The 17746-nt window shown below is 39.2% G+C and overlaps 1 protein-coding gene across 2 annotated transcripts in view; it reads left to right on the forward strand.

The window, feature by feature from the left end:
* The window catches only part of LOC107225352 (ly6/PLAUR domain-containing protein 6B-like), a 30455-nt gene extending 15056 nt beyond the window's left edge, over positions 1-15399 (forward strand). For both annotated transcript variants that reach the window (XM_015665783.2, XM_046743103.1), the window contains 5 exons: positions 6690-6845; positions 8842-8882; positions 13344-13442; positions 14449-14523; positions 14594-15399. In XM_015665783.2, the coding sequence (XP_015521269.1) occupies positions 6701-6845; positions 8842-8882; positions 13344-13442; positions 14449-14523; positions 14594-14806 (573 nt within the window). In that variant the 5' untranslated portion in view covers positions 6690-6700 and the 3' untranslated portion in view covers positions 14807-15399. The remainder of the gene's footprint in view (positions 1-6689; positions 6846-8841; positions 8883-13343; positions 13443-14448; positions 14524-14593) is intronic.
* The last annotated feature ends 2347 nt before the right edge of the window (positions 15400-17746 follow it).

Here is a 17746-nt window from a genome sequence, read left to right on the forward strand (position 1 = left end):
GCTAAAACCTCTGCATCCACTGCGAGGAAGCACGTGCGACACACCATATCCCACCATCCCATAAAGACGCCCGTAAAACATTTTCCCATCACGAATCTTGTACGATACATGCACACGGCTTTTAAGCTAACTCCGTGATAAACTGCAGCTGCTATCTAACATGACGTAAAAATTTGACGCCCCTGAACTTTGAACAAAGTTAGGTAGCTGGTATTATTCCACATTTCCACAGCTGCGTCGGAGAGTTTCCCTGATTGAATATCTTGGGGGACTGTAATTGTACCTGGGCGATACTGTAATTGAATCAGTCAGTTATCTTCATCTCTGTGTATTTCCCATCACTTTAAACACCTCGTTTAACTTACACTAACGCTAAATTTTCACCCCACGAAAAGCTCGTATTCGCGTTTTAATTTGGCCTGCAGTAGCAGATACGCGCCGAGCTTACCGTTTACGTTTATTGAATTCTTGCAGTGATAAAGATCCGGCTTTTCGGCGCAATAATTAACACGGAACTGCACGAACCGCGATATTTCGTCTACGTATAATCCAATTCGAGGGACGAATGTCGCGCGGAAATACGCACGGTTACAATGGAACCGATCCACCTGTTTTTACCTGATCCTAAAAGGCGTGCGGAAACTTTTCCCTGCTCGTCGGCGAAAGGAAATACTTATTGCAAATTACGAGTGCAGAAAAACGAGAACGGGATGTTACGTTGCAGTTTCAGCACCCAAGAAACTTATTTCACTGCTGAAAATTGCTCTGTACATGACAATGAAATTATTAAACGCTGTATTAGTTTTATACTCCGAGAATGTAATCATGCAGTTGTGAAATAAAATATGTTCACATTACGGCTTGAAATAATCGTGACACATTAATTGTTCGGATTGAAACGAGAGTTATTGTATACGAATATTACGAACCTCCGATATTTCTTACGCTTTTGCGATCACGAATTAATGCCTGTAATATATTCCGCGAGTTAATGATTTCTGTTCTACTACATGGAAAGCAAATTTTCTAGAAAGCAAAGTATCGCTTCTGCTCTATCTTGATAAATTTTATCACGTGCCAAACGACGTCGATGTAATGAATTCAACACGGCGTCACGAAGCAGGTACACGTTTATCGCATTACCGAAATTACGCATAGATCGAGTGCGCGAACTCTGGTGTTTTTTCTGCAAATAACCGTGATTCAAAATCTGCGCGTACCGGCTCGATTCAGATTTCAAATCAGCTTGCTGCGATATCAGGAATAGATTCGTTTCTATAACGACCGTGTACAAGTATTGGACATATGTGTTTTACACGCATTTTCACAAACATTATATTATTCTGACCGATACAGCTGCAGATCTGTGTGCGGTTGAAACCATTATCGAATATCAACCGCTGATCCGAACGATAAAATTTATATTTTATACATATGAAAATTCTCTCTAGTTTTGCGTAATTGCGTATCTCGTAATTTCGCGTATCGGAGCCGGGCTAAAATTCCGCCAAAAATCGAGTTTAACGTTTACAACGAGTACAGTGACGCCGTTTTACTCCACACTGCACGTTCAACGAATTAACAAGCGAAAATTATACGTTTACCAAAGAAACGCGATCGGTTTTCATGCAAGAACTCGAGACTGATCGAGTTATTGTCAAACGAACGATGTATGTGTAGGAAAAGAGGAGCGAAGATAAAACAGAGGAAACCGGTAACAGTACTCCCAAAAGCCGGGTATAAAATGTTACAGAGGTACGGAAAAAGCCAAGTTTCCAGTTTCAACGACCCGTGGAGTTTTTCATTTTTCAATTTCCCCCAAAAGCACCCGAGAGAATCTGGGGCGGTACGTTTTGCCCGCCATGCTCGACCGTAAACAAAAATGACACGAAGTACAAGGGGTACTCCGCGTAACTTATTGCGCGCTAACTTCCCGCTCTCCTATGCTTTAAGGTGCTCCTACACGTCCTTGCGTAAGGCCGAGCAATCGCCTTCGTCCAACTTCGCGGTTCGTAGGAAATTAGTTTCATTCACAGGGCACAAAGTTATGAAAAGACAAGAACTAATTTCAGATTATGTAAACGCCAGAGTTTCAGGATTTCAAAGATTTCGCTACGATTTAAGGACGCGAAACGATCTTTAAGGATTTCATTCGATTAACCGTTATTTCATCAAATTCTTCTACATCTTTTCGTTGAAAAAGGAAACTCCGCCATGATTGTGAGAGATTTCGTACGTTTCAAAGCTTTTAAAAAAAAGTTTCATGTATTTCATACTCTCGCGGAGAGATATTTCAGAAATCTTATACAATAAACAAATATAATTCGGCTCTGTTTTCGAAGCCTTCAACCGGAGAGGAGTTGAAAGTAGTTTAAACGCGCTTTCAAACATCCAACGTATATTTTAAGTGCGAATTTTGAAATATCCCTCCGACGGTTGTGGATCAGATTTCAACCGTGGTTAACCCGAGTTCGCGGAGAGTAGCAACTGCGCAAACTGTAACACGTCCGAAGCGGCGAAGTGGCCCTGGTTTCGGCCTCGTGAGCCTCCCCCTCGTGCCTTCGCTGACGAGTACGTGTTTCGTATATTTGCATTTAGTTGTGTACATCGGCCGTTTCCACTTCCAAGATCGCGAAAGCGGCGGAGAGAGAGAGAAAGAGAGAGAAAGAGAGAGAGAGAGAGAGAGAGAGAGAGAGAGAGAGAGAGAGAGAGAGAGAGCGCGACTCTCGTCAAGTTGGTTGTTCGTAGGGGAGCTTCGGGAGAGGGGTGGAAGGATCGAGACTTAAAAGCGATTCTCTCGGTTAATTGTTCGTTAAACAATGAAGGAGGCCGCGAACGGTGAATGAGAAATGGGGCGATGCCAGTTTTCGTATACATTATAATTATTTCAACGCCGTGTTTCGAACCGCCCTTCGGTTCTTACCCGAATAAATCATTGGAGGTTTGTCCTCATCGGACATCGTCAGGTGAAAATTTCGAGTACGCCGCATCGCGCCGCTAGCGCTGCTTTGCCGAACAATGTACAATCAGTGTATGCAGGATATGATTAGAAGCTGGTTTCGGTTTTTGGAACGCGGGTCGTGTTTTCCCGAATTCACAAATTGACTGGAATGAGTTGATTTGATTTTTGTTTTTTTTTTGTTTTTTTTTTTTTCCACTGTCATTATATCAACGAACTCGTAGCCCGTTCACTGATCAAATTGCTCGATGTATGCATACTGATAGCGTACATTCTGTTCGTTTAAAGTTATTTGGAAATCAGTTTAGTACGGCTCACAAAGCGGTGTTTGATACAGCGATTTCAGGTTTGTTTCAATGAATTAAAATGAGTTTATACCTCCAAAGTCACAGAGACATGTTTTAAAAGTAACTGTAGTATTCATTTCTATCGCCTCAATCAAGCTAATTTGTAACTTCTGTACAGCTCGCTATTCGAAGCGAAAATTTCCAGCGATATTTGTAAATTGAAGAAATTTTTGAGAGTTCAAAATTTCCAAGGCTATATAATTACTTTTATACGTGTATTATATCGAACGAAACCTACGACATTTATGATTCGAATGAATTTTCCCTTCTTGATAAAAACGAACCTTGTAAAAAAACATTTTGAAACCATGAAGCCATCTTCTGTAATTTTGTTTTGATTTACCGTCCTTTGCATATGACAGAAGCCGAGAGACAGTAGGGTAAAATAATAAGTTTAATTTTCTAAATTCAACGCTCAAAATAGTACCAGAATTCATGGATCACAACAGAAGAGAGAACATATTACGCGAAATTTGAATTTTTGAATCTTTTCAAAAGTAAGGCTCATCAGAGTTCGTGTTCAAAGAAAGAAGATTAGGCGATAATTATTTGGGGGGGGGGGGGGGAGGGGGATTTGAAGACTGGACGCTGCATCGATTTAACGACTAAACAATTTCGGCTGAGCACCGCGGCAGGTTTTTGACATGAAAGTAAAGGAAGAAGCGAATGAATGCTGTTGGAAAATTCATGAGAACCCGAGTCAAAGATGCAAGTAAACCCGCTAAGCCGCGTACATCGGAGACGAATCTAGAGGGTTGTATTAAGGGAGGGCTAGGTGGTGTAAAGACAAAGTTTGAACGAGGGAACTCTTCCGCAAGTTTTCACCCAAAATTATCTAAATATGAAATGATGCCCCCGGTGTGCTTGGGTACAAGGGTCTAAGCTACATGCTTTCTTCTATGTATTATAAGGTACCTACCGAGTGGAAATATGTATCAGCAGGGTGTTAAAACGGGGACGCGAAGCTTTTACTGCAGCCTGAAGCATGCGGGATGAGTGCGATAAGATGGTCAAGCGAAAGTTACCGCTTGGAGTATGTTTTTTTCTTTTTTTTTTTTCTTTCACGAACGATAAAAATTGGTAGACGTATATCCGATGGTAAATATGCATGTGTTGCATGTATTATTCAGGGCGGTAAGCATTTTTCCAATCAACCGTTCGACGTACCTCGAAGCCAAACAAAGCCAATTATCGCCATCGCGCACCTACACCCTTAAATGAGAATTCCTTGAATTATACTGTAATAATTTATATGTACGTAGAATTGTGGCTCGATCAATATATTGCTCAGCTCGGAGAAGAGTCGTGGACGAAAATTAAACGACGAAGGATTTTGACGCTGGTCTATATACGTAGGCATTTCAGAATATTATACCCTACAACTTACTCGCGTATTTCATTATTTACAGGGTTATTCGATTTTATAACTCTGTCATAGTCGACGACAAGTTTACTAGTTACAGTTCTTGAAATTGATCTGAACCGAATTCCCGTGGGTGTTATAAATAAATTACGAGAATGCAAAACGGTCGTCCTTAATCCGATCGATTTTTCACTTTTAGCGACTGCAGGTCACGCAGGTCGTAAAGTATATCAGTTCTTTTTTTTTTTCATTCCAATACACTTCACACGATGAACTGTGTTTCTGTAACGTGTAGTTTTGTATACACTATATATATATATGTATGTATACTGGAGTATTTCATACAAATTTGTTCGGGTGCGAAAAAGCAACTTTTACCTACCGTCGTGTATTTTTATTTTATATGTGGACTGGAATTCAATGCGAAATGTGCAGGGATACCAAATCCTTTCATATAATAACATTGACACTGCAGCTTAGCCGGTTATTCACAGAAAATAACATGAATTTCGTATTGTAGTTGCAGATACACGCGTACAACATTTTGTTCGAATATTCTGAACTTGGTAAACGGAATATTCTTGCTTTAATGCAAGTGTTGGGATTTTAACTTAGTTGCGTGAATTTAACTATGAAATTCTTTGCCGATTTCCCATGAAAATGGTGAAGATGCATAATATTCTTTACTGATTGTGAACCGGAACTTTATTCTTAATCGGTTGAAATACCAGTGATATTTGTTATACTAAAAATTCCGGGGAACGATACGTTTTATACGCGAATGAGTGGAACGAAAAAGAGTATGAGGCTCAATTTCCATTCTCTGCAATTGATATGTATATGGAACATTGCAATTAGTTAGGCTGCATATAACGGTATGTCGGTGTGCTGAATTTGATTCACCAATCCTCTCGTTTAATTGGACCATTTTCAACCGGTAATCTGACAATATTCGTATACAATATTCGAGTGGACGTACATTGGTCATTAAACGCGGGTTGAATTGTTAGAAATACGAAATTGATTCGCCCTCGGAAGACAGTCGTCTGTGAACCCCCCAAAGCAAACCTCCGATAATTTCTATTTCGAGACACTAATTCTGGTATTTCAATTAATTTTAGACTCGAGAATTAAAAGCATTTTACTTGATTTGTAATTCTAGCTTCTACTCAGTGGCGGGTCAATTCGAGTTTTAAGTTTGAATCTAATTCTTTTTCCGTATTCCCTGTCGATGTCGAATAGAATTAAAGAAGTTCGATGATCGGATCTACGGTAGTAATGAATTCCAAGGTCCAGTGTTTGCGACTTTGCTGTCAGCTTCCTGCACGATTTCGTATTCATCAATTTCACGCTCAGACAGAGTAAAAAATATTCAGTGAGAGCTAAAGTAAATTTTCTCACTTCAAAAATAATCCACAATTTCTCGAATATATCTATACGTATCTTAGTAGAACCAATTGGGAAATTTTTGAAATGTAACGAACGTACAAGTAAATATGAAGAATGGATTTATATTTATCCACCGTTTCAAGGTAGACACTGTACGTACACTCGGTGGCAATGATTCTGAGACCTCTAGTTCTTTGTCGAATCGGCTGTTGGCAACGTAGAATAAGCATGCAGCGCCACCGCCGGCCGGCCACGAAATCTTTGAAAACATAACGTTATCCATGCCCGTCGAATTTTATACTTTTTTTAATATTACGTTTACAACGAATCTAACCCAAAAATACAAAATTCAACGGTCATGGATCATGTTATTTTTACAAAGATTGAGTCTGTTTCACGGACGGCCGGCGGTCACGCTGCGGTTTGAATCTGCATTGCCGACGTAACCGACCGGTCGATAAAATTAGCCGTCTTCGCGATCGCTGCGGTCACATGTACCGAATTCAATCGAGGGAGCGATCTTTTTTTCTTATATCTATATATCGTAAATGTGTATTTAATCTTGAGAAACGATACGTAATGAACCGCCCTAGGCCGACATCAGAATTAATTTGATATTCGTGTGCATCAGAGATGTAAGGAATGATCACGTGGGTGATGGTCGGGCTGCTTCTGGCTGCGGAAACGACCTGCGGCAGAAACGTCCAATCCGGGAATGGAAATGAAGACTCGAAACAAAAGAGCAGCGGTGTGAAGGCGACTACCGCTGATGACGAGGAGATATATCGTACGTGGAGAGTATATATATATATATATATGCACATACATACAATTTTATAACATACACGAATAGAATATAGTACGTATATAACAGAGGGGTACATATTTATTGTTCGCGGGCTCGTGGATTTGTGTACACGTGACGAGAACGGGTCCGCGTAAACTCGCTGGTTAAATATCATCACGGAGCCGGCAATGATCCGTCGCGCGCCACAAATTCGCGACGTTATTATACCAAGCGGCGTACGTGCAATCGTCGTGAATCGGAGATAATTGATTAATTTCACTTGGCTCCGCGCACGGTCTCTGTACAGCTGCGTTTACAACCAGCGATGGAAGTTGCGCGAATGTTTAGGACGCCTAAAGCTCGATCCCGCGAAATCAGGTGGACAGCGAAAAAAAAAAAAAAAATAGAGAATGAAGGATGGAGGCCCGAAGAAAAAGAGAGAGAAGAACGGTAAGAGGCAAATAAAAAAGAAAGAAAGGAGAAAAAAAAGAAACGGTAATGAGAAAACAGAAAAAGAGCAGAAAGTTCGCAATATTCTGCGGGGGCTGGCCGAAACAAAAGAGTACCTCCGGGGTATTTGGTACATTTCGAAACAACTTAATTTACCGGTATTAACTTTCTTTCGCTTCGTTTATACCCCCGGTTTTGCTGCGCCCGCGGAGAAGAGCGCTGTTATTCGGTCCGTTGCAGGTTTTTTTGTATTTTTCATTTTTTTCTTTCTCTTTAAAAAAAAAAAATTCCTAAAATATTTATACGTATATCTATATATATATATATATAAGGGTGGTCCTTGTTTAGGGGGTTGACGAATTTTTACAGCCCCATCACTGAAATCAATTTCAAATCATTTAAAAAGAGTCGCCAAATTTTTTCAGATTCTTACAACAAGTCTGAGATAGCCCGCATTGTGATCGAAGTTTCTTATGGAAATGACGCGAGAAAAACTTTTTTTCGCATTATATATTTTATCGTGAAAGTCATAATGTTCCAAAAAATCTGTAACTGCGAGGTTTTAGTCGGCATTAGTGATGCTATATGAAAAAAAAAATACACATCATCGTACGAGGGAATCTAGACGAATTGCACTTCCTCTAAATAAAAAAAAAAGTCAGGTTTCGAGGTTGTGCAATTCGTCTAGATTACCTCGTACGATGATGTGCATTTTTTCCCAGATAGTAGCACTAATTCTCACCAAAACCTCGCGGTTACAGATTATTTGGAACATTATTAATCCTGCAATAAAATATATATTGAGAAAAAAAGTTTTACCCATGTTAATTTCCATAAGAAACTTCGATCACAATGCGGACTATCTTAGATTGGATGTAAAAATCTGAAAAAATTAGGCGATTGTTTTCGAATTATTTGAAGTTGGTTTGGGGGATTGCTCTGGCAAAAATTCTTCAATACCCTGAATAAGGACCACCTTAATATATATATATGCACGATGCACGTCAAGTAAAATTTCGCGGATTTTTTTCTCGCATTTTCCTGCTACACACACACACGCGCGCACGCACGCACTTTGTATATTATTCTGAGAAATGTTTTTTACCAAGCTCCAAGTGTCACGCGGTTTCGTATGACAAGGGGTTGATGGCGGTTCCGTCACCGAGTTTTTCATACAGACTTATTGGTTTCACATCCTTATAGGTACAATGAGCGTATAACAGAATAATACAAGCGAGTTGAAATAACGCCGTATATATAATATAAACCTTCGAAATGCACAGCGACGCCGGCGCTCAGATAGGATTAACGTATTATCTCTATGGCCGTACAAAATCGTTTTGTTCATATCGTCGAGCTCTGGCGAAGCTAGGCGACCTACCTGCTCACAAACAGATCATTGCCTTTAGGTCTAGCAGCTGCGTACCGCGGTAATTTTACTTCATTACCGCTCACGGTATATACACATACACGCCCTATACATGTATACCTCGACGTGCAGAGAGTGCTCGAAATAACATTGTTTAATTTTCTGTTCGTTACCTAGGCCTGACCTGCTACACCTGCGTCAACGTCAGCGACAACCAGGTACGTATACGTGGTATATCATTTTTGAACATTCGATCTTGCCTATGATGGATGAATTTTGTAGATCAACAACAGACTCCGAGAATATGAACTGCAAACTTTGTGTTGCCAAGCCGTTTGCCTGCAGTTGACGGGTTTCACATGAAGGAAAGAGGAAATGTGGACGAACAGATGCTGATCGAGTATCTCCGATCACTGTTTCAAGTCCATGCGAGATGTTAATTATTGTCAACTGCACAAATTCAATCGCACTGAAATTTTACAAACCCGACGAAATGACGCGAAATTAAAGACGAGCAGATCAAAGTTCCGGGGGGTTACAAATTATTTAATGAGCGATGAAATCACGATGAGAAATATGTACGCATAATACGTGCAGGGCGCGGATCTGAGGACACACTTCCTTTTTTCGTGATAAAATGTTATTCATATTGAAAAGGGTTCCCGGTGGACCCTTCTCACGATAGATGCTGCAGGGGGATAAAAAATGATACCTGCACGCATCGCATATACATAGATATAATAATCACTAGAGATAATGACGATATTACCTAATAAGCCTTTTGTAACCGAAGCTGCTGCCGCGGGACGGTGGAAAGATTGAGAAAATATAACCTAAAAGCGGTCGATGGGCGTTTTTTTCTTTTCTTTTTTTAAATCTCCTCTGAAAAAAGCTTCCTGCACCGCAGCGTTTTTGCCGGGGATGAGAAAGAAAACAAAACCCGGTCCCTAAAGCCCTGCAGAGGCCAAGGGCTTCTCGATCGAACGACCTCTGCAAACTGTAATTCCCATTTCAACCCCACTGCAAGATACGCGTTCGAGTTTCTCAATGTATTATTGAGGGGTAGTCAAAATTCAGCCTAAAAGGAACGATCAATCTTATCAAATGACCGAAGTTCCATTCTCTCGGCACCCGGGTGAAGAAATTTTTCCACGAACTTAGAGCGGCGTGACCAAGTCCTCGACACCCTGAATAATTCTTTATACCGTTCGTATAGCAAATTCCCAACAAAAGTATTGAACAAAAGAAACGGTACTTTTGAAACGACGAATTTCGATGGATTTCACTTGGAATTCTCAAATTTCAGAGCTTCAACTTTACAACGTGCGGCTTCTCTGCGATACGATTTCAGATATCTGAGAAAAAGTGAAGAAAGTCCAGGCTACTCACCGTGAGTTAGAAGTGACGAAAAAAGAACTTGAAATACCCAATGAATTGCTACGAAAAACACGTCGTTGATTGGAAATTATATTCATTACCTTAGCCAAAATCACGATACGTGTGCACGTGCATGGTTAGAACATTGATCGTTCCACGGAGATGATTCGAAGTATAATTAATGTACTTGTTGTAGAAAATCGGTTGAGGAACGAATTTCCTTTTCTAACGATAAAATCAGATACGCGTGCGGTGGGAGATCCTTCGTTCAAAGTTCGGAATTTTTACACGGCAGAAAAATACATCAAGGATGCTGTGCAAAAGAGAAAAATGAAAAATGAAAAATGAAAAATGAATGAGATTACCGCAATGATATACGTCAGATTTGCGTATATGTAAATGCGCGTGTGTTTCCGTAATATCGTCTATCTTGCGGCCAAACTATCCCCCCAGCCGGAAGTGACGTTCCGCGTTCTGCTGTTTTAATCAATAGGAGAACGTAAGAGGGTTGGACGCGGAGCCGCGGAGTTGGAAGCGACCTGGGGGCCGGGGTTGACCTGGGAGCGACCTGGAGCTGCGCGATGTCAGGGACGGGGGTGGAATACTATTGTAACCGTATTAAGTCTCGTTGCACGGCATGAGCCACCGAGGGAAGTCTTTTACATCCATCCAGTTCGAAGTGCTGTAACCGCGGGGCGCAATTTATAATAAATGCATGCATTCCAGGCAGCATTGCACCCAGATTTGCATCCTGCACTTTGGATGCTTCGGATGCTGCCAAGAATAAAGTACGGCGTATTCGTTTGATTTTTGCCGGAAAAACTGAGCAATGGAAAGGAAAAGGGTTCGGAAGAACGGAGACCACGATTGTTGTTTCGAATGTTATTCCTTCATTGTTCGAAGTACAATGGTCCAGTCGTTTTATGTAACATGAATATACTTGTGTCAAACACCAGACGTTTGAAAAACCATGACCATTTGATACAATCGAACTAAACTTACGACCCGTTGCCCTGTATCTTTATTTACTACGATATTTATACCTTAACGATATACAATTGAAATTTATAAGTTATTTCCATTTCGGTTCGGAACAAAGGTAGCCAAATGTTTCAAGCGACTTCATAGTGTTATCCATTTTTATTCTCTGCAGAGTCGGAGTATTATGACGAATTAGGTCGATTTTTGTACATCACAATTCGTATAACGCATCGATTGATTTATATCAATGCTACTTAAAACTAACTCCATGCCGCTGTACGTAATTTTCGTGCAAACATTCTTGCAAATACAGTAAATAAGTCGCTTTAATTCCTTCCGATTGCAATTATCTCGTTATAACTCAGCGATGCCTCAAGGCTATAATACGATCGTAAGGATTGATTAGCGAAGAAGACGCGGTAACTTCGAACCGCGAGAGTTCAGATTACCGCACGTGGCGAGTTTTTTATAATGTACGTAACACGAGCACGCGAAACACAGACTCCGTATTATCCATTAAAGCGAAATTATGCCACGTGCTGAGGTGTACAATGTAGATTGAAATTGATTTTCCACCATCGGTGAAGCGTACACCGCGCAATTTCAAGCTCAGCTCCGGGCGCTTTTTCACCTGATTGCAGTTCTTTGTCTTCTTCTCGTTAGAGGCAGCAACACATACAAGAATCCCAAAGTTTCAATGACCCGTATTATTGCAAAAGAGACAAAGTAACGCCTGTTCTCCACAAGCAGTGTAATTTATGGATCAATTATTGGCAACAAATTTAAATTCCGATCGTCCAGCAGTACACAAATATTTTTCAGAGATTAAGGTATACGTATAATATTGAAATGAATTCACGCTGATACAAACTGAGACTGAGTGGAATGATTGAATAAATTGAATTAACTAATTCCCTTGTTAGAAGCTTACTGAAATCTGTGTATTTTAAACCAGAAGCAAGCTATGGAAAATTCCGTGCAAAATATCACAACGGTGAACATGCGTTTTTCCTCAACTTGGGATTAACTGAGACGATCAGCGGAAAAGTTAAATGCAACATCGTGAGATCATGCGATTCGAATATTATGAAAACAGAGGATTTTCCAAACAATAAAGATATTATTGATGATTGCAGTTATGCGCGTAATGAAAACTTTCTCGATCCCACGCGCGTGTAATATGTACATGTAGTACATTTTTCGGTTGTTATGATAAGGAAATAACAAAAACAAACAATAAACATAAAAAGAGAAACAAAAGAGTGTAGGGAAACGAAAATAAAGGACTGCGAACAATGCGAGGGAAAAGAACAACAAGAAGGAAAAGCTCAGCGGTTGTATTGTCCTTGAAAAGGGTGGTACAACGCTGCGATATTACATCACGTATACCTTATACGCTTGTCTCACGTAGCTCTATACACACACACACACACACACACATAATATATGTACGTAGTATGTCTGTATGTAAAGGTGTACGTACTAGCGTAAAGGGGAACAATTTTTGAAGAAACCGTTATACACACTGGGCCTTGGTACAGCATCGAAATATATTCGTACACACGTGTCATTTCCGGTAAACATATCATACAATACACACAACTCGCATGCGTCTAAATATCCTCATCTTCTCGGCACGATTACAGGTATTGTGGCCAGTTAGGATCCCTGAAACCTATACATAATACAGGGTGTTTCCAAGTAAACGTGCGATTATGTTGGGTTGCCTACCACCGAGGAGAACAAATATCGGTAAAACAGACTACCAAGTCATTATCACTTTGGTAAAGTCAAGTCATACGATCACTTTAACGTGGCTCTGGAGTTCGATCACTGAACCCTTTGTCGTAGGTCATAAACAACGAAACAACTGTTTGGCCAAATCCACACAACTTGGCAACACGGGCGGTTCCAGCTTACTTGAGAAAATTTTATATCGCGCTACCTGCCGGTAACTCGTACCGATATTTGTTCTCCTCAGTGGTAGGCAACCCAAAATACTGTGTTGTTTACTCGGAGACACCATACTTATGTATATGTACGACGTTTCATACACTCCAAAGGAACAACGAACTCTTTTGATGCATTATACGGATACGTAGAGAACATGCTTTGTGTGCTGTAAAAAGAATTTAAAGTCTGTGCATCTGCCTGATAATCAGGAATCGATTCCCTAGCTTCTGCTATCTTTAGAGAGGACCAAACGGGGAAGAGGAAATAAGAGAAAAACAGAGAGACGAGGGAGGGGGGTTGGGGGTGGGGGGTGGAAGCTTCTTTGACGATTCTATTTTCATAAATTTTTTCCTTCTCTTATTTTACAGATGTGCAACGAATGGGCGATAGACACTCCGTGCCCAACGGCGGGCCGGGATTTTTGCCGATCTTTGCACGTTCTAGACAGTCGTGGAAACAGCGTACTGGTGAGGAGAATTTATCGGTTTTTCCGGAACTATAACCGTCGAGTTGCTGAGTTTTGGCATGCTTTATCTTTTGATCATTACTAGCACACTGAGGTCCCCCAGCCTCCGAACAGTTTGACGGTTTTCGAATTAATCTATTACATTATCTTTTTTTGTACAAAGTCTGGTAATTTTCAGAAAATTTTACTTTCGCTAATGACAGTTTATATGAGAAATTTAAACTTCGTTCTGAGTTTCAGTCTGCTTTTGAATTTTGAATAGTTCGGGAAAAAGAGCTCCTATTGAATCGGAAGATTTTAATCAGTCATTACAGATGTTGTAGAGCTTTGATTAGGGAGTCGCTGATCACATGAACTTGAGCTCCGCGACTCAAATTATTTGTAAATAATAGATCAACGTAGATTGAGAAACAGGAGTAAATTACAATTAGACAGAAGCGGACATTTTTCAGTATACCCAAATTAATTCTTCATTCCAAGATTATCACTTGGAGGAGAGATTCTTCAAAAGTGTTCAAAAAACGCTTTCAAACCAATTTTTGTCACAGTATTTTTTTTTATCGGATTCCATTTTACTCTACATTGAATTTATCAGGTTTCATCTCGGAATTGCAAAGTCATTTTTTTTCACGCACACACGGCGAGCCATACAAGTTTTGATGATCGCATAAAACGCAAGACTTAACTTGTGAAACCCATTCTCCTATGAATTTTGGAAATTTCCCCAATTTTTGCCCGACGAACTGTTTCCGCTGTTTTGAACTTTAGTCATACGAAGATCGGACCCGTAATCATTGATCCCAAAAACTTTTGAGGAGGTTATTCTTGCATTTAGAATAATTAAGGCACCAGGTTTTAGCATTTTTCATCTTTTCAGCACTAAGTTCTCAGCATCATGCCTTCCTCTCGACAGGTTTGCGCTATGCAACACGCACAGTGATTTTTTGATACGTACGAAAATCGTTACGAAATTACGAAATTGACGTAATGCCAAATTTGTTTTAAAGGTGAGCAAGAGCTGTGCAACGAGCGACGAGTGCGGCCCAGCATCGGTGGGATGCGTACCGATCGACACCCAGAAGGTACGAAATAGCGAATTTGTCCAAAAATCGACTAATCGATCGATCAATAAATTCGGTTATTTCGTTCCAGATATGTATTAGCTGCTGCGATGTTAGCTACTGCAACGTCGAGTCGCCAACGAACGCGACAAATGCTATTTTCTCAAGGAAGAGACGTACGAAATCGAAACCTAAACGTAAACCGCCACGGAATAGCGCCAACGGTAAAACAGGAAGCGGCGTATCCTCGTGCAGTCCTGTGTATCTCGTGGCCGCGTCACTTCTATATGCATATCACTCATGAAACGGAAGACGAATGTAATTAAATCAATTCAACCGTGAACAAATTAAAGAAGATTGACAACTATATTATATTATAAATATAACGATTTCTAATGCCGTTTCAAAAAGTAATTAAGTTACACTATGCGAATCAAGGTTACCTTAATCGATTGAAAGAATATTATTATAATAATAAAAATAAGAATAATAATAATAATAATAATAATAGTAATAATGATAATTATAATAATAATTCTATATCTTGGAAGAACGCCGAATCAATGAATGTCTACAAGAATTATAAACGAGCGGCATCGATGCGATGGAAAGATAAATAGACGAAAGTTAGAGAGAGAGAGAGCTAGATAAGAGAGAGAAACATGCAGATAATTCTTTCGACGAAAATGTAGAATGACAGGGAAAAGAATTCAAATTATTAACAATTAAAAAGAAATGTACCTAATGCTAATTATTATACCATTGACTCGCCTACTAAAAAAAAATTTCATTGCTATTATACATGATATATTATATTATAAAGATATAGACATATTAAAATTGTTACCGCATAATGTAAAACTGTTGGTAATAAAATAAAACAGATTATACTTGTAACGCCTTTCACTGTACGTGTGCCACGATGTTCTGCGACTCAGTCGGCGATAAACTCAACAGTTAATTTTCAGCTAAGCTAGTACCAGCCATTACCTATTTTCCGTTAACGATAGGTGTAAGTTACATCGTGCAAGGTTATGCAGCCGTAACGCGAGAAAATGTATTCAAATCGGGGAGATTACGATATACATAAATTTCCCGAATTAGGTACTATTAGTATTACTATCGCCTTGATTTTTCAACAATGTGCTCCTGATCGGAGCTATGAAGTACATTTTCTTTTTGACATTCAACGATTTAAACATAATAAAATGGCATTTGCAACAGAGCTTGATCTAAGTTTGAAGAAAATGGTTTTCTCTTTTTAACAACAAAAAATAATGAAAAAATCAACTAATTTGCAATTGCAATCAATATTTAAACATGGCAATCGCCGTTCTGTAAAATTTGCATCGTCGAACGGTCAAAGGGGATCGTGTTTTTTTTCACATTTTTCTAGGGTTAAATCTGATTATTGCCGAAAAGTACTGCACAGCGGCTCTTTTACGAAAGTTGACTCACACCGTGCAACGTATACCCGTAATTAAAAAATTTCCTGAAAAATTTTGTCCCACTTAACTGTCGAATTCTTGGGAAGCTCCGTCGACAGGTGTGTTCTCGAATTGTTTATGTTTACATCGCGAAGAATCGCGAGATATATAATCAATGTATACCAAATTAGAAACAAGATCGTGGTGAGCGAACTGCACTCATTTCACATCCCACGAAATAGTAAACAAAAACGATCGACCTGAACGACATTCTTGATATACAATTGATGTTAATTTTCTTTCAGAAGTAAAAAAAACATTTTTTTTTGATAAAAATAATATGACCGACTTTAAATCAATTAAATAATATCACTGCTGTAAAGAGTAAAAAAAAAATTTTACCCATGATTTGATGATTCAAATTAAAATTTTTGCTGCCGGCGACAAAGTTTAATTAATAATGTAATGCAATTTTGAGTACAAACTTCGATACAAACCTTGTAAGGCTTGAAAACTACCACTTTTAGATAAGTAATACGGTAGATAACGCAACTTTGATTGTGAGAACGCCGTCTCCTATGCTGCTAAAACGCGCTTGCAAAACGCTCCCTTCTTACCACCCCTATAGGAAAGTAGCGCAATCATATAAACCGGCATGCGTTTATTACAAACCACATATTTCTTACACATGAGAGACGATATTGGATAAAAATTGTATTTGCTTCGGAATAATAATTGACGGTAGTTTTGTGTAATTGAAATTTATCGCCGACTACAAAAAGTTCAATTTGATTCATCGAATTATGATTGAAAAAAATTCTTTTTCTCGTTTCAGAGCATAGCCATATTGTTTAATTATTTTGAAGTTAGTCATATTTTGCTGTCAATAATTGTTTTATTTGACACTTTTAAGTTTCTTTTTTTTTGGCTATATACCGCAGATATATATTTCAATATCGGCAAAAAAAAAAAAAGATGCGGCTATGATGGAATGCGAATTGAGCTTTTCCAGAACTGGCTATAAATGGACTAGTACCATTCTGAAAATATCATCTGGCCAGCAGCAGAGCACAAGCTTTCAGATTAGAATAAAAATTCGGCGAATCTGTTATTATGCGTAATAGACATGAAATTATTGAAAATAACAGTAACATTAACCATAAGCAATACCAGTATCATTTTTAAATTTTAACGGGACCACCAAGGGAGCAAGCGTTTTCAGATAAAAAACAACCATCCAAATCGGTGCATCCGTTAAGGGGTTGTGCAAGAACGGACATGACTAATAAAAAAAAAAACAAAACATACGCCACGAATTAATAACCCTAGTCCTTTCGTACAGTCTGGCAAAAAATAGATCATTTTGTTTCGTTTGACTGAGTCTTATAGTCCGATCGAACACTTCTGTATATTAGCTAGTCATAAACCCACAAAGAAGTGACCCACGGAATAAATAATTACGGGTATCTATTAATTCATTTCCAAACTCGATCCAGCAGATGATCTAGGCTGTCTGAGATTTCAATTGAAACTTGATTGTTCGTTTCTTCTTTTATTTGGTAATCTGAGAACGTCTGAGTCAGAACTGGAAGTTGACAAATTCAAAACCGGTCCGAAAACAAATGAAATGTTAGAGAAGACGGTGGCTAGTTGTTACACTTTCCACACTCTGATCTTTAGAATTTTTTAAAATAAAATTTGATTCAATTCAAATACGGGGCACTGTAGATGCATCCTTTACGCACCTGCAGAAAATTCGTGGCTGTTCCAAAGCAAGTCTGAATAGGGCTTTTATAGCTGTCAAAAAAAAAATTGCC

The sequence above is a fragment of the Neodiprion lecontei genome, chromosome 6 (assembly GCF_021901455.1).
Source record: "Neodiprion lecontei isolate iyNeoLeco1 chromosome 6, iyNeoLeco1.1, whole genome shotgun sequence".
Classification (NCBI taxonomy): Eukaryota; Metazoa; Arthropoda; class Insecta; order Hymenoptera; family Diprionidae; genus Neodiprion; species Neodiprion lecontei.